This window comes from Eriocheir sinensis, unplaced genomic scaffold (genome assembly GCF_024679095.1).
Source record: "Eriocheir sinensis breed Jianghai 21 unplaced genomic scaffold, ASM2467909v1 Scaffold353, whole genome shotgun sequence".
Lineage (NCBI taxonomy): Eukaryota > Metazoa > Arthropoda > Malacostraca > Decapoda > Varunidae > Eriocheir > Eriocheir sinensis.
The window spans coordinates 4,454-30,000 of NW_026111669.1; the positions used below are offsets into that span (position 1 = coordinate 4,454).

The 25,547-nt window shown below is 46.4% G+C and overlaps 1 protein-coding gene across 1 annotated transcript in view; it reads right to left on the reverse strand.

Moving 5' to 3' along the window:
* Window positions 1–2,286: 2,286 nt before the first annotated feature.
* LOC126991875 (protein Wnt-16-like) overlaps window positions 2,287–25,547 on the reverse strand; it is a 123,315-nt gene continuing 100,054 nt past the window's right edge. The window contains exons 3-7 of the mRNA XM_050850521.1: window positions 11,653–11,809; window positions 10,770–10,896; window positions 9,113–9,253; window positions 7,816–8,067; window positions 2,287–5,565 (exon numbers count right to left, since the gene is read on the reverse strand). Of these exons, the coding sequence (XP_050706478.1) occupies window positions 5,464–5,565; window positions 7,816–8,067; window positions 9,113–9,253; window positions 10,770–10,896; window positions 11,653–11,809 (779 nt within the window). The 3' untranslated portion in view covers window positions 2,287–5,463. The remainder of the gene's footprint in view (window positions 5,566–7,815; window positions 8,068–9,112; window positions 9,254–10,769; window positions 10,897–11,652; window positions 11,810–25,547) is intronic.

Here is a 25,547-nt window from a genome sequence, read left to right on the forward strand (position 1 = left end):
AAACAAAGAGCGCCACTTTTTTTATTTGTTAGATTTTCGTGACCAACACCAAAAAGCAATAATACGGCAACGCCTCCATGAAGGAATCAGGAGGCGAGAGGCGGGAAGGCAGGCAGGCAGAGGGAGCGTAAAACAAACACACTATTCGGGCTAGTTTATTGCCACAATACAAATCTCCGTTGATCTAGGTCAGGGCGGGCGTCCTTCCTAACAAGTCTATAAAAAATATTGATAAAATCTTGGGAAATGAAGAAGTTTACTGGTAGTCACTCCAAAGGAAGAGACGGACGACACAGACGCCAGGAGAGAGAGAGAGAGAGAGAAACTTTCCAACATTAAAGTTTCTCTCGTACAAAAAAAAAAAAAAAATGTAGCCTAGACTGTTTCAACGTAACCGATGAAGAGCAAAATATCTCAAAGAACTCAAGTTGCCTGGGAACCTACAGATCGACTGCATTAAAAGGCAAACCAGTGACTCATGTGAAGTAATGAAACAACCCTTTTCATAATATATCCCTTGACATAGTGGGAGTGATACGTAAAAACAAAGAACCAAATGAAAAGGAAGAGAAGCAGAGGAATGAGGAGGGAAGGAATGTTAGCAAGCGAAGAAGGAGGAACGAGATGAGTGAAGGAAACAAATATAACAATGAAGCATGCAAAAAATAGTTGTAAGAGGAGATAATGTGGGCAAATAGAGGCAGGTTAGTGGGAGAGTGAAAAAGGGAGGGAAGGTTGGTAAGGAAGGAAGAAACGAGTGACGGAAGGTGTAGAAAAAGATAAAAAAAACATACCAAATCAACAAAGAAGCAGGTGAAAAAAAATAGTTGAAAGAGGAGACAATATATGGGACTGCAAGAGTGAAAGAGGAGGGGAGGTTGGTAAGGAAGGAGCGACGTAAAGTGTAGGAAAAGAAAAATACACAAAACATAGCATCTACTTAAGAATTCAGCCCGTTTAGCATATGACTCTGATTCACGGTGCAGGTCCAGAGAGCATGAGCCGTACACTGGAGAGCTTGGGCGCCATAACACAGCATTAGCGGCTCAGCACAGGGAAGGTTACAAGGGCCATATTTTTAAACATATCGGCGCCCAAGCACACATATTTGCCAAGACTTTCATAGGAGTTTAGGGCATTTCCAGGGGTAGTTTTATGACCCTGGTGATAGTTTGACCCTTCTTCTGTACCATGAACCTAAAAAAACACTCATTAGAACTCGACTGATCTTCTTTTTGGCCTTTGGAAATAGTGGATGTGAGTGGCGGAAGCGTCTGACAATATCGACGCAGGACAACTGGAGTACATTTCCTCGCCAACGTGTTTTGACATCGTGTTCCGAGTGTGAATCAGAGTCTGTCTGGGTGTTTGTGGAAGAGCTCGGTAAGAGATGAGTCGACGCCACACACCACCAGCGTCACACACACACCTGCAGCACGGGGACGTCAGGTGTGCGCGAGAATAACTATAGTATTTCCAGACGTGATCGTGCGCGCTGGTGGAGAGCTTTGGGTACAGGTTCAGTATAGCTACACCTCCGATCTCACAAAGGTTCCGCGCAGCATTTAGTTCTCCTTTGCTAGTATTTACTTCTTGTATTACAATAGGTATCTGTGCCACATCGTTACCCATGCCACACTGAGCTCATGCCGTCTGAAACTAAGTAACCAACTCCGACCAAAATTTAATGTAACCCAAACTAGATAGTCAGCCAGTCTCACGAACCAGCTGTGAGGTCTGAGGTGCAGTTTTCCTGAACCTTTACCGAGCTTTTTACGCATGGTTATTGTCAACACCAAACTAACTGAAGCTTTGGAATTATGGAACAAGAGTTAATGGCCTTCTTAACGTGTCAGGAGGCTCTTCTTTATCTCGGGACATGTTTGTTTATTGTCGTTCTCGGGTGACACTTTTACAGCCTCGGCCAACAGGCTCCGCGGCAGGGGTATGCACGCCAGGCTGTTCGCAATATTCAACTTACAACCATATCATGCACAAAACTAGACAGACCTGAAGTATAAAACTCTCAATATATTTATTGTATGTTATTATATGTTTATTGTTATATCTTTGCTCAAATCTTTTCCACAGTTATTTTTTCCTCCTGATATGCGAAGTAACTGGAATGGTGCGTACAGAATGGGGATCATGTCTTACACCCCTTCGTTAGGAGCCGTTCCCGAGGCAGCCGGTGCAGGGACTGTACCGAGACGCAACACACTGAACACCTTCAAGCCACTCTTGTGAACAACCCACAGACGTATTAGCCTCTTCACTGCAATGGAGTCATGTTGGATATTTATTGTGTTACCACTGTACATATGCATCTGAAGTTCACCGACATTAGGTAGAGCTTAAGAGAACTACAATCAGCAGTAACGAGCTATGTTTTAATGCTAATGCTAACCAGAGTTCGACAGTACAAGGCTTACACCTACTCGAAGATTAAAGTATTCTCTTAAGTGTAATTGATTTCATCCTTGTTACAACCGACAACTCTACAATACTCTCATTTTGTCTTCACTCACATCTACTCCTCTCTCTCTCTCTCTCTCTCTCTCTCTCTCTCTCTCTCTCTCTCTCTCTCTCTCTTCACAGACACATGGAAAGCTTTTAACTAGTGTTCAGACCCTAAGACAGCGTGACCTACACTAGTCAATACATGTATGAGTTTCTACATCTCTGCTTTAGTGCCTTGTATGATACAGGTATTTACAGGGGAGTCCTGGAGTGAACATCAGCATCCTCGACGCATGAGTGAGGGAAGTGACCAAGACGTGAAGTGACTCAGTGAAATCTTCGTAAAGGACAGAAGGATGTTCACCACAGCTTAAACAGTATGAACACGAAGTCGAAGCCAGTAAGGCAAATATATAACATAACTGGTATAGTTTTGGCATCTAATATGGTTTGTACGTGTTATATTACAAACACAAGGGAAGAAATATAATTATAACGTGATCTTTTGTTAGCTCAGCGACACTCACTGTGACGAAATGAAAAGCAGACAACCTTGCAACAAATGGAAATGAAGCTTCATTTTACCAAAGCCTCGAAAGCAAGTGCTAGTCTTAGTGGTGGGAACAGAGAAAACAAGTCACTTTTATCTTTTAGAACAGAAGCTTCATTTGCAGTTCATTTCACCAAAACGTTGAAAATTCAGTACGAATATTAATGTTGGAAAAAAAAAGTTGTGTGGAACTGAAGCTTCATTTAGAGTTCGAATCACAAACATTAAAACTCAGTGCCATCAAACAACCTTTCGACTAATTTAATCGAGGCCTCATTTAGTACAATCCATGCCACCCAAACATCAAACACTCAAGCCCGTGTTTCTAAACGTATCGACGCCTCAGTTCGCCTGCTTGGATCGAAAGCCTCTCGTAGAAGCTGCTGGGCTTTTCATGGACTGTTTTGTGATCTCAGTGATAGTTTTACACGGCTCATTCATCTTGAAAGGGAAAATCACCCTTGAAAATCCGATTAATTTTCTATGGCCTTGAGGAATAGTCGTAATGGGAGACCGATACGTTTAATAAAGGGCCTCAGTACCAATATAACGAAGGAAACATGTGGCTGGGACTGAAGCTTCATGTATCGTCGAGTGTCACTAAACCTTCAAAACGGTACCAATATCAAGACGGGAACATGTGGGGACCCTGAGAACGGTAGCACTTTGTAAATGGAGAAGCTTAGACGTTGAGGCCCAAACCTTCTGATCCAATTGGCTGCAGAGGAGCGAGTGGGTGAACAATTGGAAGAGGGACACAGGGTCAGGGGTCACACGGAGCTGGTGTTGACTCCCTCACAGGACTGGCGGGCACAGCGGCGGCGGCTCGGGACATTGCGCACGGAAGGGAAGAGGCAGACTGATTGGTGGAACACACTCTCTCTCTCTCTCTCTCTCTCTCTCTCTCTCTCTCTCTCTCATACATTGTGCACATATTTTACAGGAGAAATGATAAAAATAGCATATATTATAATGTCATTGTACAAGTGAACCAAATGGAGAAAAGGATGCAATGTTGGGGATCCAGAGACACGAGGGCAGGACATGACTTCCCAACCAGCCTTGCCTCCCCTCCCCCCCCCGCTGCCCCTCCCTCCCCACGCCGCTGCCGCCCGCCGCAGCCTAACACACCAACTCAGAGTTAGTTATGTATATATATATTTTGTTTAGACTCTGGCTAAGCACGTGCCGACCAGGTGTTGTGAATGTTGCTGCCCCGCCACACCTCTGAGCCTCCCCAGGTGGAGCAGGGGTCAGGGCCAGGGGGGGGGGGGGGCAGCCACCACACACCTACCGCACGGGTCTTCCGTTATGGTGGAACAAGAATGTCCTAATCTCAGCCATGAACTCAGAGATAATTGTGAAGGGCATTAAAAAGCAAAATATTCTTCGTTATATACAAACACAGCATAGTTTATGAAACTACCACTGGGAGGGACCACTGTACACACGACACCATAAATATGAGGTAATGGTAAGTCCAATCATAGCTAATGGTATGTAAATATCTGACATAAAGTTTATTGCAATATATTTCACACAAAATATTTTGATCCATTACTCGGACGACTAAAGAGAGTTGTCCCCTTCAGGAGGAAGAAGCTGCTGGGTGGCTTGTTCTGGGTGTCTGGTGGTGGTGTCTGGTGGTGGTGATGGTGGTGATAGTGGTGGTGGTTGTGGTGGTGGTGGTGTGGAGGCAGCCAGAGCCTGCTGGTGGGCGCCGTCTAGCTGCCTCTGGTAATACCTTGTCACCGGCAGTCCTGCGTGGCTGTATGAGGCAGCGGCTCCTTCTGTTCCTCCCCAGGGCTGCGCGGCCTTCCTGGCGGCGCGAGGTGTCTGTTGGCGGCACTCCTCGCCACTGGTTGCCTTGCGGGCGGAACAAGCAGCGATAAGTACCACTGCTTCTGTTTTAAAGAGCGGCGATCCTGTGAGATGTCCAAGAGTAAGGTGGTTTGGGGTTACGAGGTGACACTGGGCCGCCGCGACCCGGTGTGGGGGCCAAGTGTAGAGAGGAGCCGCCTCGACACACAGGGCAATTTCATTATAGTAATGAATACACTGGACTTCCAGACACTGGGGCGACGGATTTCAACACTAGCGGCTGCCTTGGCTTAGCTTCCACAGAGTCTACCTGATCATCACCACTAAAGCACTAAACTATCATGCTGTTAGTTTACCACTACGACTGACTAAACAGCTGTAAATTTATGTGCATCATTTTTGCAGTGATTGGCTCAGCTGGAGCATCTCGCTCAGCGTTCTTGCGTCTGGGCACCGAGTCGGTTGTTGCTCAACATGATACTCGTTCACTATAAGTCTTGTACGGTCCACCTCCTCGTGTTTGCTTCCGCAGCGCCCAGACGGCCCAAGAATCGATCCCGGGTCACAACTCTTCCTCTGTCAGGTGAACGAGGCATGTGCTCCCCACTGCTCATGTCACCTGCGCCTCTCAGCTACTTGCAGGTGTGCACATCAACATTGGTGATGCAAGTCTTGCACTGAACGTGGCAACACCACACAAACTTGCAGTGGCATCGCTCCACGTACCGCACAACCTGGAGGCGGGAAACATACGATGATGAGAGATAAACCTCAAAACATTGGCAGCCTTATTATAGAGATTAAAGTGCAGGTTGGTCATTAATGTCATGATGCTTGACGCCACACGCACTGCCTCGACTAAATGCTCCCATTGTGACACTTCTATTTATCTGTGTCACCTCCTCTGTGTCACCTCCTCTGTGTGTCACCACCTGGTTGTGTCACCTCCTCTGTGTGTCACCACCTGTGTGTCACCTCCTCTGTGTGTCACCACCTGTGTGTCACCTCCTCTGTGTGTCACCACCTGTGTGCCACCACCTGTGTGTCACCTCCTCTGTGTGTCACCACCTGTGTGTGTCACCTCCTCTGTGTGTCACCTCCTCTGTGTGCCACCACCTGTGTGTGTCACCACCTGTGTGTCACCTCCTCTGTGTGCCACCACCTGTGTGTCACCACCTGTGTGTCACCTCCTCTGTGTGCCACCACCTGTGTGTGACCTCCGCTGTGTGCCACCCCCTGTGTGTCACCTCCTCTGTGTGCCACCACCTGTGTGACACCTCCTCTGTCTGCCACCACCTGTGTGTCACCTCCTCTGTGTGCCACCACCTGTGTGTCACCTCCTCTGTGTGCCACCACCTGTGTGTCACCACCTGTGTGTCACCTCCTCTGTGTGTCACCACCTGTGTGTGTCACCACCTGTGTGTCACCTCCTCTGTGTGCCACCACCTGTGTGTCACCACCTGTGTGTCACCTCCTCTGTGTGCCACCACCTGTGTGTCACCTCCTCTGTGTGCCACCACCTGTGTGTCACCTCCTCTGTGTGCCACCACCTGTGTGTCACCTCCTCTGTGTGCCACCACCTGTGTGTCACCTCCTCTGTGTGCCACCACCTGTGTGTCACCTCCTCTGTGTGACACCACCTGTGTGTCACCTCCTCTGTGTGCCACCACCTGTGTGTCACCTCCTCTGTGTGCCACCACCTGTGTGTCACCTCCTCTGTGTGTCACCACCTGTGTGCCACCTCCTCTGTGTGCCACCACCTGTGTGTCACCTCCTCTGTGTGCCACCACCTGTGTGTCACCTCCTCTGTGTCACCACCTGTGTGTCACCTCCTCTGTGTGTCACCACCTGTGTGCCACCTCCTCTGTGTGCCACCACCTGTGTGTCACTTCCTCTGTGTGTCACCTCCTCTGTGTGCCACCACCTGTGTGTCACCTCCTCTGTGTGTCACCACCTGTGTGTCACCTCCTCTGTGTGCCACCACCTGTGTGTCACCACCTGTGTGTCACCTCCTCTGTGTGCCACCACCTGTGTGTCACCACCTGTGTGCCACCACCTGTGTGTCACCACCTGTGTGTCACCACCTGTGTGTCACCACCTGTGTGCCACCACCTGTGTGTCACCTCCTCTGTGTGCCACCACCTGTGTGTCACCACCTGTGTGTCACCTCCTCTGTGTGCCACCACCTGTGTGTCACCTCCTCTGTGTGCCACCACCTGTGTGTCACCACCTGTGTGTCACCTCCTCTGTGTGCCACCACCTGTGTGTCACTTCCTCTGTGTGTCACCTCCTCTGTGTGTCATCACCTGTGTGTCACCTCCTCTGTGTGCCACCACCTGTGTGTCACCTCCTCTGTGTGTCACCTCCTCTGTGTGCCACCACCTGTGTGTCACCTCCTCTGTGTGTCACCTCCTCTGTGTGTCACCACCTGTGTGTCACCTCCTCTGTGTGTCACCTCCTCTGTGTGTCACCACCTGTGTGTCACCTCCTCTGTGTGTCACCTCCTCTGTGTGTCACCTCCTCTGTGTGTCACCACCTGTGTGTCACCTCCTCTGTGTGCCACCACCTGTGTGTCACCTCCTCTGTGTGTCACCTCCTCTGTGTGCCACCACCTGTGTGTCACCTCCTCTGTGTGTCACCACCTGTGTGTCACCACCTGTGTGTCACCTCCTCTGTGTGTCACCTCCTCTGTGTGTCACCACCTGGTTGTGTCACCTCCTCTTTGTGTCACCTCCTCTGTGTCACCCCCTCTGTGTCACCACCTGTGTGTCACCTCCTCTGTGTGCCACCACCTGTGTGTCACCTCCTCTGTGTGTCACCTCCTCTGTGTGTCACCACCTGTGTGTCACCTCCTCTGTGTGTCACCTCACCTATGCGTTGTGGGCCACGGGCTCACCTGTGTGTTGCCTCTCCTGTGCGTTATACCCCCGGCTCACCTGTGCGTTGTACCCCCGGCTCACCTGTGCGTTGTAAACCCGGCTCACCTGTGTGTTGTATCCCCTGCCGCAACACAGAAGGTCGCAGGAGTCGGCGCCAACGGAGGTCTTGTTGCAGGCGCGGCCCTGCGTGCCGAGGATCCCCTTCTTGATGTTCTGGATGCAGTAGTTGGGCGACTTGTGGATGTGCACCAGCTCGTCCTTCTCGGCCAGGAAACGACGCTTGCGGCGGCCACGTCGCTTCCTCCGCCGACGGGACGAGTCGCGCCACCTCGGCCCCCTCATCTTCTTGCGCTTGTACTGCAGGGAGGAGAGGCGGCATTATGAGGGCTGAAGGGACGCTACATGAGTTGTGGAGGGTCACCTAGGAGTGCTTTTATGAGATTTGGCTGAATTTCAAATGAAAATGATTTGCTGGATTGATCATTAGGATTATAATTTTGACTTTTTAGTCACAAATATTTTCTGGACGTTTTAAAGTAGAGATCATCTTGGCTGAGGAGCGAGGTTTCATCTAGTTATATGTTACAGTGTAACAGTTACAGAGGATGGGATGGCCTTGTGAAACAAAGATGCATCCCTCAAGGCGTGCACTGCACTGCACGGGCGGTGGAATAAAGTCCAGACAGGCATTTCGGCCAGCTTGATCTTGGGACAATATGGCGACATAGGATTTTTTTCACCAATCTACAATACTATACTAATTATAAATCATGGAATTAATCGCAAAAATGGTATCGTTACAGGAAATCACTACTAGTCAGAGGTAAAACAAAACAGGCATAATTATTATTATTATTATTTTGTCACACTGAAGCCTTTCTGAGAACTCTGGTGATGGTGTCATGTGAGCCAGGTACCCGCTTGCTGGCAGACTTTGCACACACTGGCGTTGGATTAAATGGGACAACAGATATCTATGGACTCGACCTAATTAGCACAACACTCAACGCCCACGCCCCGCCACACACACGGCCAAACAGCAGCTCACCAAAGCCCCCCCAGAAGGTCCTCAGCGAGGCGAGCAGGGACGCGGTAGACAAGGAGTTTGAAACAATACTCTGTTTACATTAGCTTCGAAAATAAGCTCTTCCCCCTTCCCCATTAAGTGTAAATCATTGGCCAGTCAACAAGTCAGTCACACTTCCTCTCCAAATGAGGCTGCATGTAACTGGTGGATGCGGGGAAAGGTTTCATTATAAAATAATGATTACTGGACCGGGGTAGGCGGAGCTTATTTTCGATGCTATGTAAACAGTACAATTCATCATTATTATGATGTTGTCCCCACTCTTCCTCCCTGACCGCCCCCCCTTGCCCACGAGGTTCCCCGGGCAGGACCTACCCTGAGCGTGGTGGAGTACTTTCCCTTGAGGTAGTCCCCCACCACCGCGAAGGTCGGGATGGAGCGCCAGCACGTCTTCAGCTCACACGACCCGGAGACTCCGTGGCAACGACACTGCATCTTCATGAGCCGCGCCACGGCCTGCACGGGGAGGCGAGGAGAGAAGGAAGAGGAGTAAGTACACGGCAGAAAATGAATATATACGTAATTGAATGTCTGACTAAGTGAGTAAATGAACGTTACAAAATTACAGAATTCTTTCACAATGAGAGAGAGAGAGAGAGAGAGAGAGAGAGAGAGAGAGAGAGAGAGAGAGAGAGAGAGAGAGAGAGAGAGAGAGAGAGAAGTGTGTGTGTGTGTGTGTGTGTGTGTGTGTGTGTGTGTGTGTGTGTGTGACTCAGCTGCAATAAGTTAAGAATAATAGGTTGTCTACAGATTCTAACTATTCGTTTTTTAAACAATTATTCCTTTATATGAATTACAAGGGAGAGAAAACAGCAAATTAGATTAAAAATGTTGATGGTTGTAACTTTGCATATTATAAAAGACAGGCACACGAGGGGAAGCGGCGAAGGTCAGAGAAGGAACAAAATACCAAATTATGACCCAAGACCTTAATTAATACCTTGTCTGAAATATACCTTGTGGCAAAGAAGACAGACAGATCTCACTCAAACACGAAATTTCCACAGCTTATGATAGACTAAAAAGGAAACGAAATAGGCTGCAACACTCCTGCCCACATCTACTCAACACTATTTTGGTGACGTCATTATTATTTTTTTCTACAGGAGACGAGTAATTGCTATAGTCACCGTACACTAATTAGTCGGTCCTGAAGCCCTACTCCCTCTCTCACCCTCCATCACTGACTCCTAACTCCAAGGTCGTTTTATCCAACCAATCAGATCCCGTGGCCATGGAAGATAGGGTGGGACATCCTTCTTCGATTTAATCTTTTCATCCTTTCCCTTCCCTTCCTCTTCTTCCCTCATATTTTCTCGCTATGTGTTTTAATCTTTCCTTCCTTTCCCTTCCTTTCCTTTCCTTCCCTCATCCTTCCTCGATATGTGCTTTAACCTTTTCTTCATTTCCCTTCCCTTCCTCTCCTTCCCTCATCCTTCCTCGCTATGTACTTTAATCTTTTCTTCCTTTCCCTTCCCTTCCTCTCCTTCCCTCATCCTTCCTCGCTATGTGTTTTAACCTCTTCTTCCTTTCCCTTCCCCTCCTTTCCTTCCCTCATCCTTCCTCGCTATGTACTTTAAGCTTTTCTTCATTTCCCTTTCCTTCCTCCTCTTCCCTCATTATTTCTCGCTCTGTGTTTTAACCTCTTCTTCCTTTCCTTTCCCTTCCTTTCCTTCCCTCATCCTTCCTCGATATGTACTTTAACCTTTTCTTTCTTTCCTTTCCCCTCCTTTCCTTCCCTCATCCTTCCTCGCTATGTACTTTAATCTTTTCTTCCTTTCCCTTTCCTTCCTTTCCTTTCCCTTCCCTTCCTTTCCTTCCCTCATTAACCTTTTCTTCCTATCCCTTCCCTTCCTTTCCTTCCCTCATCCTTCCTCGCTATGTGCTTCAATCATTCCTTCCTGGACCAGCTTTAGCGTACGGCGACTATAGTTACCTCCCACCCTCCTCCCTTCCCTCCTCATTAACGCACCTCACGGCCAGCCTCGTTGTTGTGGAGGTTCATCAGGTTCCGTCTTCTCTTCAGCTTCTTGTGTCTCTCCTTCTCCGGGGCGTCGACGAACTGCCGCGCGAACTGGACGCCGAACCTCAAGTTGTCGCTGCAAAGGGGGTCAAGACGTTAGCAAGGCGGGTTCTAAAGTGTTGTCATTATGAAGCGCCACTAATATAGATAGGAATGACACTGTTCTACGCTCCTCTGTTGTGATGGTGTAGCTTTCGGGTTCTTTTACAGCTTTACTTTGTTGTTATGTGTTTTCCTTTACTCATAAACAAACATTAATACACAACAAACAGAAGTCTCAACCTGTCTCTCAATATTTGTTCAACTACGTACTATATACTACTACTACTACTACTACTACTACTACTATTACTATTACTATTACTATTACTATTACTATTACTACTACTACTACTACTATTACTATTACTATTACTACTACTACTACTACTACTACTACTACTACTACTACTACTACTGCTCCTGCTGCTTCTTCCGGTAAAAAAAAAAAAGGCGGGTTGATCCTCAGGTTTGGGCAGGTGCTCGGATCACTGTGTGGCGATCTACCTTACGCTTATAGTATAGTCCTCGATCTTAACATTTTCTTCTCTTCTTTATTCATAAATTGTTTATGATGTCATGCCGCCTTCAAATAAAAGCCTTAGCATAGCCCCAGTAGTAAATCAAATTGTGTATTATTTTTTGGTCAGAAGCTATATATCAGTTTATCTGCCTCCTTAACGCCTTAATCAAAGAGAAGTGAACCTCAGAACACAGGGTAACTATATTTCGATTCTGAGATTGTGGCTAATTATGACCTCTCTCTCTCTCTCTCTCTCTCTCTCTCTCTCACCTGCAGCCCCCCCACTTCCATCCCTCGGGCGTGGAGAGTCCCTGCTTGCTCATGTCGCAGGAGCAGTCGGTGAGGTTGCCGGAGGAGCAGGCCTGCGTCACGGCGTGCACCACCCCGGCGGACGTCACGGCATAGATGAAGGCGGTCTCCTTGCTCCCTGCGGAAAGACGAGTGAGGTTAGGACACTGCGAGAACTTAAGTGTCAGGGCAGGGTTACGGAGAAAGATGATGATGCATATGGAGGAAAGCGGTGATGAAAATAATATGTGAGCTGCAAGCTCATGAAAGTAGTAAATAATAATGATGGACAGGGTTACTTAATAAAAAAAAATAAATAAATAAACTACATGATTTTGATATACATACATCAACATTTACATTTAAAGCGTTAGAATCAGCCAGGAGAGAAAGTGATATTTGGAGAAAATTGTGATAAAACATTTATGTATTAAGATGTGATGCCGAAGCAGGGAGGGGAATGTAACGACAAAAAATGGTGAAGTAAAACATCATGATATACACATACACAAATAACAATCTTCTAACAAAATTACAAGATGGCACCTCTATAAACACTTGCCTGCGCCACAACGGGCTGGGGCCTGGGGCCGACCATCAGGCCCCACTAAGAAAGACTACAGGCCCCATAGGCGGAACGTAAAAAAAAAAAAAAAAAAAAAAAAAAGGTTCTAGAACTTAACAATTGCTGCACATGACGTTAATTAAAACAGAAAATCACATCCATCAACTTCTTGTGATTTGATGCAGAAAATTGCGCTCGGGTCTGCATTACACTTCTTTGAGACAATGGCTGGACCAGAGGGAATAAAATTAAAGCGATGAATAAGTGTATCAAAAATGTGTGAACTTCCTGTCCGTTTCATTCATTCACTTCCTATTTTCTTTATATACACTTCCTTCCAATCTCCTTATAAGGCAACCATAGGGAAGATAATAATACACTGTTTGCTATCTTCTACAACACTCAAGTCTTGTAGTGATTTAATTAGTCATCTGAGAAGTTATTTTTTCAACGATTTATCTGTGACTACTTTTCCTTCTTTTCAACCACTATATTTTCCTCCTCCTCATTGTTATCACGAAGTTCAACACCCAACGTTTTTTCAGTCACTTCATATTCCTTCTCAACCACAGTACTGTAATACCTTACTTCTCATTGTTTCCACGAAGTTCAGTTCTCGCCTTGGACACTACCTCATGCTCTGTCACAAGTCTTCCCGGTCGTGCATGGCCCCGTGTGATGGTGACAGGCTGACGGTGGTGGTGGACATGGTGGTGTTGGTGTCAGTCTGTGGACATCCTCTCCCCTCCCCTCACCCCAGCCGTCACTCGCAGGATCCCCGGTTTTGTGGGCACGTCATGGTCACCCGTCACAGGCCTATGCCCTCATGTGCCCTCCCTTCCAGGCCTCCCTTTACCCGCTGCCCCCTCCTCCTTCTCTTCTGTCCACTCTTACTATCGCCATACATATTCATGCCAATCTTTATCCCATGCAGTCAGCTATTGTGATATTTTCCTTCTTCTCTTCTTGTCTCCCTTCCGTCTCCTCCTCCTCTTCTTCCTCCTCCTCCTCCTCTTCCTCTACTGACTACTTACGACCACTGTACTTATTCATGCCAGTCTTTATCCTTGACAGTAACTTTTGATATTCTGTTTACTCCTCTTGGTTCTCTTCCGTCTTCTATTCCTGCTTCCTTTCCATCGACCACTGCTACTTCAACTATACTACAGCTCACACCAATCTACAGTTATCTCCTCTGATATTTTTCATTTCCTTCCTATTTTCTCATTCCTTCCGCCTCGACATCCTCCTCTTCAGATTAATGTTTAAACCTCGATACTACCACTAAGATGTATTCATATTCTCGTATCCTTAACTATCATCTTTATGCTGTCCTCCGCCTCCTCCTCCTCTTCTTCCCTCATATCTATCTCTTCCTCCTCCTTGATCTTCTGTTTCTCTTCCTTGTCCATCTCCCTCTCCACCTCCTCCTCCTCCTCAGTTCATGGCTTCCTTCTAGCGTCAAAACAAAGCCCATTCGATCTCAAGTCCTCGTAAGAGAAATAAATGATACGAGACAAGGAAGGAGCAGGTTCAATGTTGACTCGTGTGTGTGTGTGTGTGTGTGTGTGTGTGTAGGGCCCATATATACTCCACCGCACCACCCTTCCATTACCCTCACACAACCCCTTCACCACCACCACCACCTCCACCATCACCCCCCCCCCCCCCCACCGCCTTCTGACCCCCCATTGATTACTCTCCAACGGTTCCCGGAAGGCTCTCGACACCACGGTCCGAATCAAGGGGAATCCAATAGTACTTTCGCATCCTTTTTTTTTATTCTTTCATCTATTCTCTCTCTCTCTCTCTCTCTCTCTCTCTCTCTCTCTCTCTCTCTCTCTCTCTCTCTCTCTCTCTCTCTCTCTCTCTCTTATTATGTCCTGCTGTTGTTTTCTTTTTTTTTTCCTCCACGCCCTCCTTTATCCCTTTTTTCTTTCCCTCTCTAATTCTCTCTCCTCGTTTCCTCCCCTCTATCTTTCTTTCCCTTTCCCTCCTTTCCTCCATCCCTCTGTCTATTTCTCTTCTTTTTTCTCCACATTCTCTCCTCTTCTCTTTTTCTCTCTGTTTCTCTCACCTTGTTATCTCTTCTCTACTTTCCTTCATCTTTACCTCCTAACCTTCCTTCTCTCCCCTTTACCTTTATTCCTCTTTACCTTCTCTCTCTCTCCTTCTCTCCTCATTGTCTTTTTGTTCTTCTTTTTCCTCCATATCCTCTCTCATCCCTTTTCTCTTTCCCTCTCCGCCATTCTCACCTTGTTACTTCCCCTCTATTTTCTTCCTTTTTACCTTCTCTCTCTCTCCTCCTCTCCTCCGCCCCTCCACCCAGAGCCAGAGGAGGAAAACAAAGCCGCACAAACAGGGTCCGGGTTAAGGCAACGATACTGAGTCCTCTTAAACAGGATTAGCGGCGATAGGTTGTGCGGAATCCGACTCTAATGACGGAGGCCCACGAGAAAGGTTTGCCCCTCTGCCCTGAACCTATTATTCCGCCGTTGATTCCATTGTAGGGGAGCGGATTCTATGTCCTGCCCTCTTCTTCCCCTCCTCCCCTTCTTCTCTCCCTCTCTCCCTCCGTCTCTCCCTCTCTCCTCTGCGTGTGCTGATAATCCTCCCCTCTGTACTTATGAAAAATGTGGGATTAATGTATGATGGAGGAACAGTGGAAAGGAAGCACCCCTATTGTTATTACTATTGTTATTATTATTGTTGTCGTTGTTGTTATTATTGAAGTTGTGTTTGTTGTTGTTGTTGTTGTTGTTATTGTTTTTAATGTTCCTTTCTTCTTCTTCTTTTTCTTTCTTTTCCTTCTTTTTTCTTTTTCGTCTTCTTTTTTTCTTTTTCTTCTCATTTTCTTCTTCTTCTTCTTCTTTTTCTTTTCCTTTTTTTTCCTTCTTCTTCTTCTTCTTCTTCTTCTTCTTTCCTTTATAATTACCATCATCACACTAAGTTATAAATACGTCGTTAGCTTTGGCCTCTTCATGAAGCTCCTAATGGCTCCCCCCCCCACCCCCCCACCCCCACCCCGCCGCCACAGTACAGATAACAAACAGGATCGGATTCCCTCTAAACGCCGGTAATCGCCTCTGATCCTCTGCGGGTGGAGCACATTGAAGATAATTAGACCCCTTGCCGAGCGTCACTTCCCTCCCCATTCACCCCCCTCCCCCCATACCTCCTTCCCTTCTCCACTTCCCTTCTCTTCCCCTTTCACCCTTCAGGCCTCCCTTCTTCACTTTCCAACCCTTCCCATCACCCTTCCTTCTTCCCTTCCCTTTCCTTTCTTCACTTTCACCCTTCAGACCTCCCTTCTTCACTTCCCAACCCTTCCTATCACCCTTCCTTCTTCCCTTCTTCCCTCCCCTTCCCTCACTTTCACCCTTCAGACCTCCCTTCTTCACTTCCCAACCCTTCCCATCAACCTTCCTTCTTCCCTTCTTCCCTTTCCTTTCTTCACTCTCACCCTTCAGACCTCCCTTCTTCACTTTCCAACCCTTCCTATCACCCTTCCTTCTTTCCTTCTTCCCTCCCCTTCCTCACTTTCACCCTACAGACCTCCCTTCTTCACTTCCCAACCCTTCTCATCAACCTTCCTTCTTCCCTTCTTCCCTTCCCTTCCCTCGCTTTCACCCTTCCCCTCCCTTCTTCCCCTCCCTTCCCTACCTCTTCTCTATATTTTCGTTTTTACCTCTCTACTAATACTTCCTCTTCCTTCCTTCCTCTTCCTATGCCTTCCCCTCCCTTACTTACCTTCCCACCATCCCTCCTTCCTGCTTACTTTATCTATCACGTCTATTCCTTCTTTCTTCCTTCCCTTTCCCAGCACCACTCTCGCTTCGCCTCCCTTCCTCCTAACCTTCCTTTCCATTCCCTCTCCTTTTCTCTCCTTACTTTCCCATCACCGCCCTCACGTCCCTTCCTTCTATCCTTCCTTTCCATTCCCTCTTCCTCCCTCTCCCTCCTCCCCTTCTCAGCATCACCCTCGCCTCCCTTCCTTCTAACCTTCCTTTCCATTCCCTCTCCCTTTCTCTCCTTCCTTTCTCAGCAACACTCTTGCCTCCCTTCCTTTTAACTTTCCTTTCCATTCCCTTTTCCTTCCTTTCTCTGCAACATCCTCACCTCCCACCCACTAACCTTCCTCTCCTCTTCCTCTTCCTCCCTCTTAACCTTCCTCTCCATTCCCTCCTCCTCCCTCTCAGCACCTCTCTTCATCCCTCCAAGCCACCACATTATCCCTCTGTACCCCCTAATTATGAGAGTATTTCCTTCCCTCTTATCTCTCCTCTTAACAACCATCACCACCATCACCACCACCACCACCATCACGACCGCCACCATCACCACCCTGCCCAGAAGCTATCCCCCCCATCATTAGGCCTCTCCCTCCACCCCTCCCTCCTTCCCTCCACTTCTCTTCCCTCTTTTCCTCCCCTTCGATGCCTCATTAAATCACTCCACACTCAGGCTACTTCTGCGCCCTCGTCACCCTTATCTACTGCCACTTCTACTACTGCTACTACTACTACTACTACTACTACTTATATTACTACTACTACTACTGCTGTTCCTACTGTTTCTGTTACGACTTTTAAATCATGTTGCTGTTACTGTTGTCATCATCATCTCTCTCTCTCTCTCTCTCTCTCTCTCTCTCTCTCTCTCTCTCTCTCTCTCTCTCTCTCTCTCTCTCTCTCTCTCTCTCAATTTATTTTACGCGTTGTCTTGTTATTCTGATTTAGTGAGACTTTATTTTCCTCTTTCTTAACCACTATTACTGCCTCCTCCTCCTCCTCCTCCTCCTCCTCATCATCATCATCATCATCATCATTTTCCTCCTAATCCTTTTTTCTCTCACTCTCTCTATTTAATGTTTCTTCCAATTTATGTTTTCTTTCTCCCTTCTTTTTTTCTGTTTTTTTTCTTTCTCATTATCTTCCTCCCTCCTTCTCGTCCTCTTTTTTTCCAGTAACTATTCTGCTTTCTCCTGTCTTCTTCCCTCTTTCTTTTTCTTCACTCTTTTCTCATTTTCTTTATTTCTTCTACTTCCTCTATCCTTCTTTCTTCCTTTCCATTTATATATGTGTGTTCGTTATCATTTTCCTCCCATCATTCTTGTCGTTGTTATTTTCCTCCTCCTCCTCCTCCTCCTCCTCCTCCTCCTCCTCCTCCTCCTCCTCCAACTCTTCTCCTTTTCCTCCCCTCCTCCTTAGAGTCCTTCGTTCTTCTTTTTCTTCCTCTACGTTATTTTCTTCTTTATCTCAGTTTCTCCTCCTCCTCCCTCCTCCTCCTCCTCCTCCTCCTCCTCCAACTCTTCTCCTCCTCCTTCCCTCCTCCTTAGTTTCATTAATTTTTCTTTTTCTTCCTATACATCATTTTGTTCTTTATCTCAGTTTCTTGTCTTTTTCTCTTTTCCCCTCCTCCTCCTCCTTCTCCTCCTCAGCCTCTTCCTCGTACTCGTCTTCCTTGGCCTCGTCCTCGTCCTCCTCCTCCTTTTCTTCTTCGTCGTCTTTTGATTTTTTTCCTTATTTTTATCCTTCTCTTCCTCCTGCTCCTCCTCTTCCTTCAAGTAATGACGGGACGCTGCTTGAGGAGGGCGCGGGAGGGGCACCACAAAGGCAGCCTATTCAGGACGGATTCGCGTTGGCGGCTTCGTTAGGAGGAATGAGCGGGGAAAGGCGAGTCGTTGAGGGCGGCGAAGGAGAGTGGGAAGGAAGGCGATCGTAGGAGTGATGGAGGAAAGAAAATTGGGATAGCTTGTTTACTTGTGGACAGATATTAAGTTGTCTGTGTTTATGTAGAGAAGAAAGATGGGAAGAAAGTATAGCGAAGAAAATTGGGAAGAAAGACGATGTTATGAGTGATATGGGAAAGAAAATCGAGGTAAATTGTAAACATGTGAAAATATATTAGTTTGAGGGTGCGTTGATGTATAGAGAAGGATAGGATTCGGAAAATTCTTGAGTTAGGGGAAGGAAAGTGAGAGAAAAGTCGTTTGAGTTTGAGGGAAGATAGTCGGGAAATAATGTACATACTTGGGAAGATACTATAAGGGTCGTATTTTAAAACATTTCGTCTCCCAAGTTCACCTATTTGGCAAGGTTTTCGTAGGGGTTGTTTGCATTTCCAAGAGTAGTTTTATGACTCTGGTGGTAGCCTGATTCTTCCTCTGTACCGTGAACCCAAAGAAACACTCATTAGAACCCAACTGACCCCCTCTTTGACCTTTAGAAATAGTTGATGTTAATACCAACCTAAGTTTTGTGTGTGCACGTTAATAAAAAATGTTCAAAAAGATAGAAGTTAAAATACCATGAAAGGAAAGTCATTAAGTTAGACGAAGAAAAATGAGAAGAAACTCGATTAAAAACGGGAGATGGAGGGAAGAAAATCGGGGAAAAATTGTGGGTTAAGAGGCAATGTTAAAAAAAAGATAGGAAGAGAGGAAAGTGAGAAGAATGTTGATCTTATGAGGGATGGAGAGAAGAGATTTGCGATAAAATGAATACGCGTGGACAGACATCAATTTAAAGATGCGTTGTAAAATTAAATAGAAAGAAATAAAAGTCGTAAAATGAAAGGGAAAAGTAGGAAGAAAGTCGATTTTAGAAGTGATGGAGAGAAGAAAATGCGGAAGAATTTCATGCACGTAGACAGATATCAAAGTGTGTGAGTGTGTTGAAAAAGATAAAAAAGTAGATAAAAGATGAAGAAAGGAAATTTATGGGAAGGAAAGTGGGAAGAAAGTTGATCTTATGAGTGACGAAAAGAAGAAAATGGGATAAACTGTTCTTTATGTGGCGAGAGATAATTTTAGTCAAGTTGTGTGTGTGTGTGTGAGTGTGTGTGTGTGTGTGTGTGTGTGTGTGTGTGTGTGTGTGTGTGTGTGTGTGTGTGTTGAGAGCAATAAACAAAACACAGGAAAAAAGGAAAGTTGTGTTAATGAAAAAATAGTGATGCGAAGACTAAAAGATATCGTATGTGTGTGTTGATAAGAAAAGAAAAGAAAAGAAGAAAGGAAAGGCATACTAAGAAAAGGAAAGACAACTGATGAGATGAACAATAAATAAATAAGCGATACGTATACAAGAAAAAGGAGTTAGGAAAAATAATGATGTCAAGAGTAGATATCGTTAGCGTCTTGAAAAGGATAAAAAAGATGAGATGAAAGAAAAGATTTGTTAGAAAAGAGTGATTTGAAGAACAGATAAAGGAACAATAGGTATAACGGGAAAATGAGTTAGGAAAAATAATGATGCCAGGAATAGATATCATTTGTGTGTTGAAAAGAATAGAAAAAGACAGAAGAAAAGAAAGCTGTGTTAAAAATGATGGGAAGAAGAAAGCTAAGCGATAAACGAAGAAATCAAAGAAAATAAGGTTGTCTTAAACAAGAAAGGAAGAAAAAACAAACAATAAAATCATGAAATCATGGGGAGGCGGTGGCTGAGTGGTTAGCGTGCGGGCCCCGCGTTCTCCGCGTTCTGGACGACGCGGGTTCGAATCCGCACGCTACCACCTGGGATTTTTCAGTCACCGCCGAGTGGCCTAAGACCACCCACATGCTGAAAGAAGACCACCTGTCAACCTGGACTCTAGATTCTAGGATCAAAGATGACCTCCGGGGGGCAGCATGAGCCAGTGCAAGATGGCGCCACTATAAACACTTGCCTGCGTCACAACGGGCTGGGACCGACAATCAGGCCCTATCAAGAAAGCTTACCGGTGCCATAGAAAAAAAAAAAAAAACGTAGAAGACAGAAAAAAATCGGAATGTAGAAGAAAAAAGTCAAGTTATAAACGAAGAAAGAGAAAAAACAAAACAAAACATCGTATTATGAAAAGAAAGGAATAAAAAAAAAATCGTATCATTAGTAAGAATTGAAAAAAAGATTCGCAATACAAATAATGATAAACAACAACAACAACAAAAAGTCATAACACAGAAAATAATGAACAACAAATGACCAACGACAACAACAAAAAAAAGAGTCGAACTGATAATGACGAACAAAAAGAAAACAACACGAAGAAAAAAAGTGAGTCGCCCTGCTAATGAGGAAGGCGAACAGGGACCATATTCTCAAACGCTTCGCCGCTTGCACACTCACATTTGACAGGATTTTTGAAGGGGTATTGGGCATTTCCAGAGGTACATTTATGACCCTGGTGGTAGTTTGACCCCTCTTCTGTACCTTAAACGTGAAAAACACCCATGAAAACCCGATTAAACTCCATTTTAGCCTTTGGAAATAGATGAGAGGTGGAGGCGTCTGAAAATCCCGACCCAGGCAAGTCACCGTCGCGTGTTCCTAAGACCTGTTGCGTCACTGGCGGCGGTAAACTATCGGGCGAGGCGACGGTGTGAGGGAGATTACAGTGTGTGTGTGTGTGTGTGTGTGTGTGTGTGTGTGTGTGTTGATAAATGGAAGGAAAGGGAAGGAAAGGAGGTAAGGAAGGAAGGAAAGAAAAGGAAAGAAGGATAGAAGGAAAGAAGGATGGAAAGACGGGAGTAAGAAAGGAAGGAAGGAGAGGAAAGAGAGGGAAGAAGGAAAGAAAAAGAGGAAAGGAAAGGAAAGGAAATGAAAGACAGGAAGACAGGAGATAAGGAGGAAAGGATGGACGGAAGAAAGGAAGGAAGAAGAGAGGGAGGAAAACCGAGAAAAGGAAAAAAAGGAGAGAAGAAAGGAAGAAAGATATGACTAACGGTATGAATGAATGAATAATGGAATAAATGAGTGAAGGAAAAACAGAAGGAATATAATCAAGAAACAAAGAAGGAAGGATGAATGGTAGAAAGAAAAAACAACGACAATGAAAGAAAATGAACGTTTAGGGAAGCGTAAAGATTTAACAGGATTACGCCACGTGATGAGAGAGAGAGAGAGAGCACAGACCAGCCAGGTAACCATTCCTCAGGTTCTCGCGTGTTGCACCTTCAGGTAAGAGGAACGAGACTCACCTGTGTTCGGGTGTTCTGTGCTCAGCCAGGTAACAAGGGAAAGGGCATATGAAAGGGAAGGAAGGATGGACGGAGAGAGGAAAGGGAAAAAAATGGAGAGGGAAGAAAAGAGGAGGATAGGAGAAATGGAAAGAGGGAAAGAAGGAGGAAAGATAGGACCAACAGCATGAATGAATGAATAAATAAGGAAGGATATAAGGAGTAAGAGCAGGAGGCAAAGAGGGAAGGATGACAGCTGGCAAGGGAAAGGGTAGCAGAAGAGAGGTGAAGATGGGAGAGGGAAAGGGACGGGGGAAAGAGAAACAAATGATGCGTTAAGAAAAAGGGGAAAAATAGACGAAAATAGGGGTAAATGACAAGTGGGAGGTGTAGCAGAAGAGAGAGGGAAAAGGGAGCACAAGAGAAGGGAAAAGGGAAAGGGGAGGTCAGTAATTTAAGCTAAAGGAGGAGCAAGGGACGCAGGTAACACACAACACCTGTAATCTCGGCGCTGCTCCTCGGCCCCGGCACCAGCGAGGGACGAAGGTAAGCTCACCTGAGGACCACGATTCAGGTGAGGCACGAGATGGCTTACACCTGCCCCTTGTTCCCTGCCTCCTCTCCCTCCCCTTTCCCTTTCAATTCCCCTTTCTCTTTCTCTTCTTTTATCCCTGCTTCCATTTCCTCTACCCCTTCTTTTCCGTTCCCCTTTTTCCCTGTCACTTATTCCCACCCTTCCCTTTGTCTTTCCCTGTTATCTGTCCCTTTCTTCGACCCCCTTTCCTTCTTTTTCTTTACTTATCATATGCCTCCCTTTCTCCCTTTCCCCTTTCTCTCCCAGTTCCCTTGTCATGTGTCCTACTCCTCCCCTCGTCCCCCTATTCCTCCCCTCTCTTAGTTTATCATCTGCTCTCCTTTCCCCTGTACAACCCCCCTCACATCTTCCCTTCCCTTTCGTTCCCTTTCCCTTGTTAGCTGTCCCCTTTCCCTCCTATTCCTCATTTTTGCTTTCTTTTCCTTTGCTCCTTTTCCTTTTTCCCTTTCTCTTCTTCTGCCTCTTCCCCTGTCACCTACCCATTCATTGTTTCTTAATTTTTCTTACCTTATAATCTGCTTCCATTTCCTTTACCCCTTTCTCCCTTCCCCTTCTTTTCCGCTCCCCATTTCCCGGTTAATTATCCCCACCCTTTCCCTTCTCCTCCCCTCGCTCTCCCCTTTTTCCCGTTTCCCTTAATGTATCATCTACTTCCCATTTTCCATGTCCATTTCTTGATCACGTGTTTCCTCTTTCCCCTTTTATTTCCCTTCCGTGCCTGTTAGCTCCCTACCTGCCCCCCTTCCCCTGTCACCTTCCCCCTTTTTCTTCCCTCCCCCTGCCTCCTGCTTCCTCCATTTTTTCAGTTATCTATATAATCTTTCCTCTTCCTCTTTTCTACCTTCCTCTCCATCCTCCATTCCTTCATTTATTTATATACTCCTTTCCCACCACCTCCTCCTCCTCCTGCTCCTTTCCCCCTCCTTCTTCTCTTCCTACTCTTCCTTCTCCTCCTTCTCCTCCTCCTCCTACGCCCCCATAACACACATATAGTTAGTCAGAATCTATCATCACTTTACATCCCTCGCTCGCTTTCCTTCCTAGATCTCCGCCTCTCCACAGACCTACAGGAGTCATCGCAGCCATCACGGTAATTATCACGGCAATCACAGGAGTCATCACAGCTATCACACCGTGCCCGCCTGAGGTAGCCTGGAGCTGGAGGTCTTTACTGTTTCCATGTGGCCCACTAGCTCTAGATTTGGGCCTATGCATTAATAGCTCCAAGCTCCCTAAAACCCAAAAAATATAGCCACTCAAAACCGAGGTGACGACCCCAATCGGTATACCTATAGTAGTGTATCTATCCACTCGACGCCTCCCGTTGTTTGGAAAGACACCTCAGCCCCTTGCTCTCGTACGGGCACACAAAAACATAAGCACAGATACACACACCAAAAAAAAAAAAGACAAATAAAAAAGTAAATGAATAAAGTAAAAAAGCTAATATATAAAAAGGATCAAAAATATATCACAATGGAGCTGGACGAGGTGCGCCTGGTCCAACAGTCTCGAATGCTGATGAACAAAGACATCTTCACTATCCTGTCCGCCACCCCGCGAGTGTTCGGTGAAAGGACTCGTTTTGTCATCGGTCAGGCGGCGCTCATGCAGGAACCGGGGCTGCAGCGGGGGGAGGGGATGCTGGTGGGGCTGCACTACCCCGGAAACGGTCATATGGTGTCAATGTACCGCTGCCTGGACGGTCACTACATCTACTACGACTCTTTGGACAACCCGCCAGACCCTTGCTTCGGCGTGTTCTGGCAGCGCAACGGGGTATCAACACTATGGGTCAAGATGGTGTGCGATCTCACCCAGAACGAACATTACGGGACGTGCGCTTACCACAGCCTGACTTTCGTGGACTTTGCGACGCGGGTGAACGAGAGCGACGTGTATGCGGTGATTATGGCGTTCAGGAGGCACATGAGGCATAGACCCGATATGAAGGCTGTCCTGACGGTGGAGAGGATCGTCGAGGAGTGTGGCGGGGGCGTGAATCTTTCCTTGGGTGACTCGCCGCATAGCAGGAGTGCTTTGCTGTGGGGGGGAGTCAGCCAGCGAAAAGGAATAAGTGTTGTTAGTCATGGGGATGTTCTGGTGGGGGAAACGGGGGGGTCGATCATCAGGGAGTGTGCTGGGGGGGAAAGTCTGTCGATGGGTGACTCGTCCGGGTGTGCGGCGGCGTTGTTTTCAGGGGAGGTGAGCGGAGGAACAGTCTTTGGCCGGTATGCTCAGACGTTTCTTTTTCTTACATCAACTATTTCCAAAGGCCGAATAGGAGATCAGTCGGGTTCTCATGAGTGTTTCTTTAGGTTCATGGTACAGAAGAAGCGTCAAACTACCACCAGGGTCATTAAACTATCCCTGGAAATGCCCGGTACTCCTAGGAAAGTCAAATATGTCTGCTTGGGCGCCGAACTGTTTAATATTATGTCCGTTTCTTCCTTCTTTATTTCTTCTCTGCCATCTTCAACTTATGCTTCACTTTCTTCTACTTACCTTTCCTTCCATCTTCTTTCCCTCCCTCCGTTTTTTTCTTTCTTCCATGTGTCCTTTTTCTTTCCTCCTCTCTTCCTTCATTTCTGTCACTTTCTTCTCTTCCCTACTTCCCTCTTTTCCCTTTTCACTTACTTTCTGTGTTCCTTATTCTCTCTCTCTCTCTCTCTCTCTCTCTCTCTCTCTCTCTCTCTCTCTCTCTCTCTCTCTCTCTCTCTCTCTCTCTCTCTCACCCAGACTCTCAGCTCATTCTCTCCCTCCTTCCCTTACATTTTTTTCCCTCTTTAATAATATATACTGCTACTGCTCCCCCTCCTCCTCTTCTTCCTCCTCCTCCTCCTCCTCTTCCTAGAACTAGGATTAAAATACACCATTTATAAATTTGCCGACGACACCAACGTCGGAGGGAAGGCTCTCACGACACCAGACTCCGAAATCATCCAGAGAGACTCAGCGGTCAGAAAAATGGCAAATGCCCATTAACACTACAAGTAGTGGAAGAGGAAAGAGACCTCGGGGTCACTATCAGCAGTGACTTGAAACACACAAAACACTGCAAGTCCGCCTGCAAGAAAGCCAATACTATGCTCGGGTTCATAGCGAGGAACTTGATATATAAGACGCCGGGAGTTACATTATCCTTGTATAATTCGCTGGTAAGGCCCCACCTGGAATACGCCGTGCAATTCTGGTCCCCTAATTACAAGATAATAACAAGAGGTCATTGAATTACTTGAGAGAGTACAGCGACGCGCTACGAAAATGATACTCGTACCATCATTGAGGACGCAACCTTTCGAAGAAAGACTCAAGCGACTCAACATTGGAAAATAGACGACTGCAGAAAGACATGATACAAGTCTTTAAGTACCTAAACAAGCTCAGCAATGTCGACCATTCCAAACTCTTCACGCTACAAACTAACCCGAGAACAAGAAACAACGGTAAAACAGTTCAAGCGAAACGATGCAGTACAGATATTGGCAGGAGTTATTTATCGAATAGAATTGTTCGGCACTGGAACAGCCTTCCTGTAGAGTGTAGAAGTAGTTATAGCGGAAACAATCAACTCCTTCAAGAAGCGCATTGATCGTCACTTTGCTGCGTCGGGAGTGAACTGAGTGTATTCAAGAGTAGGTACACAAATGCTTTAATCCTTTCCTCAGGTCACTCCTGTGGCTGAGGGATTGATTAAATCACTGAAAGCAGGCAGCCTCGCAATGAGCCAACAGGCTTTCTGCTGCTTCTTCTTCCATGTTTCCATGTTTCTCCTCCTC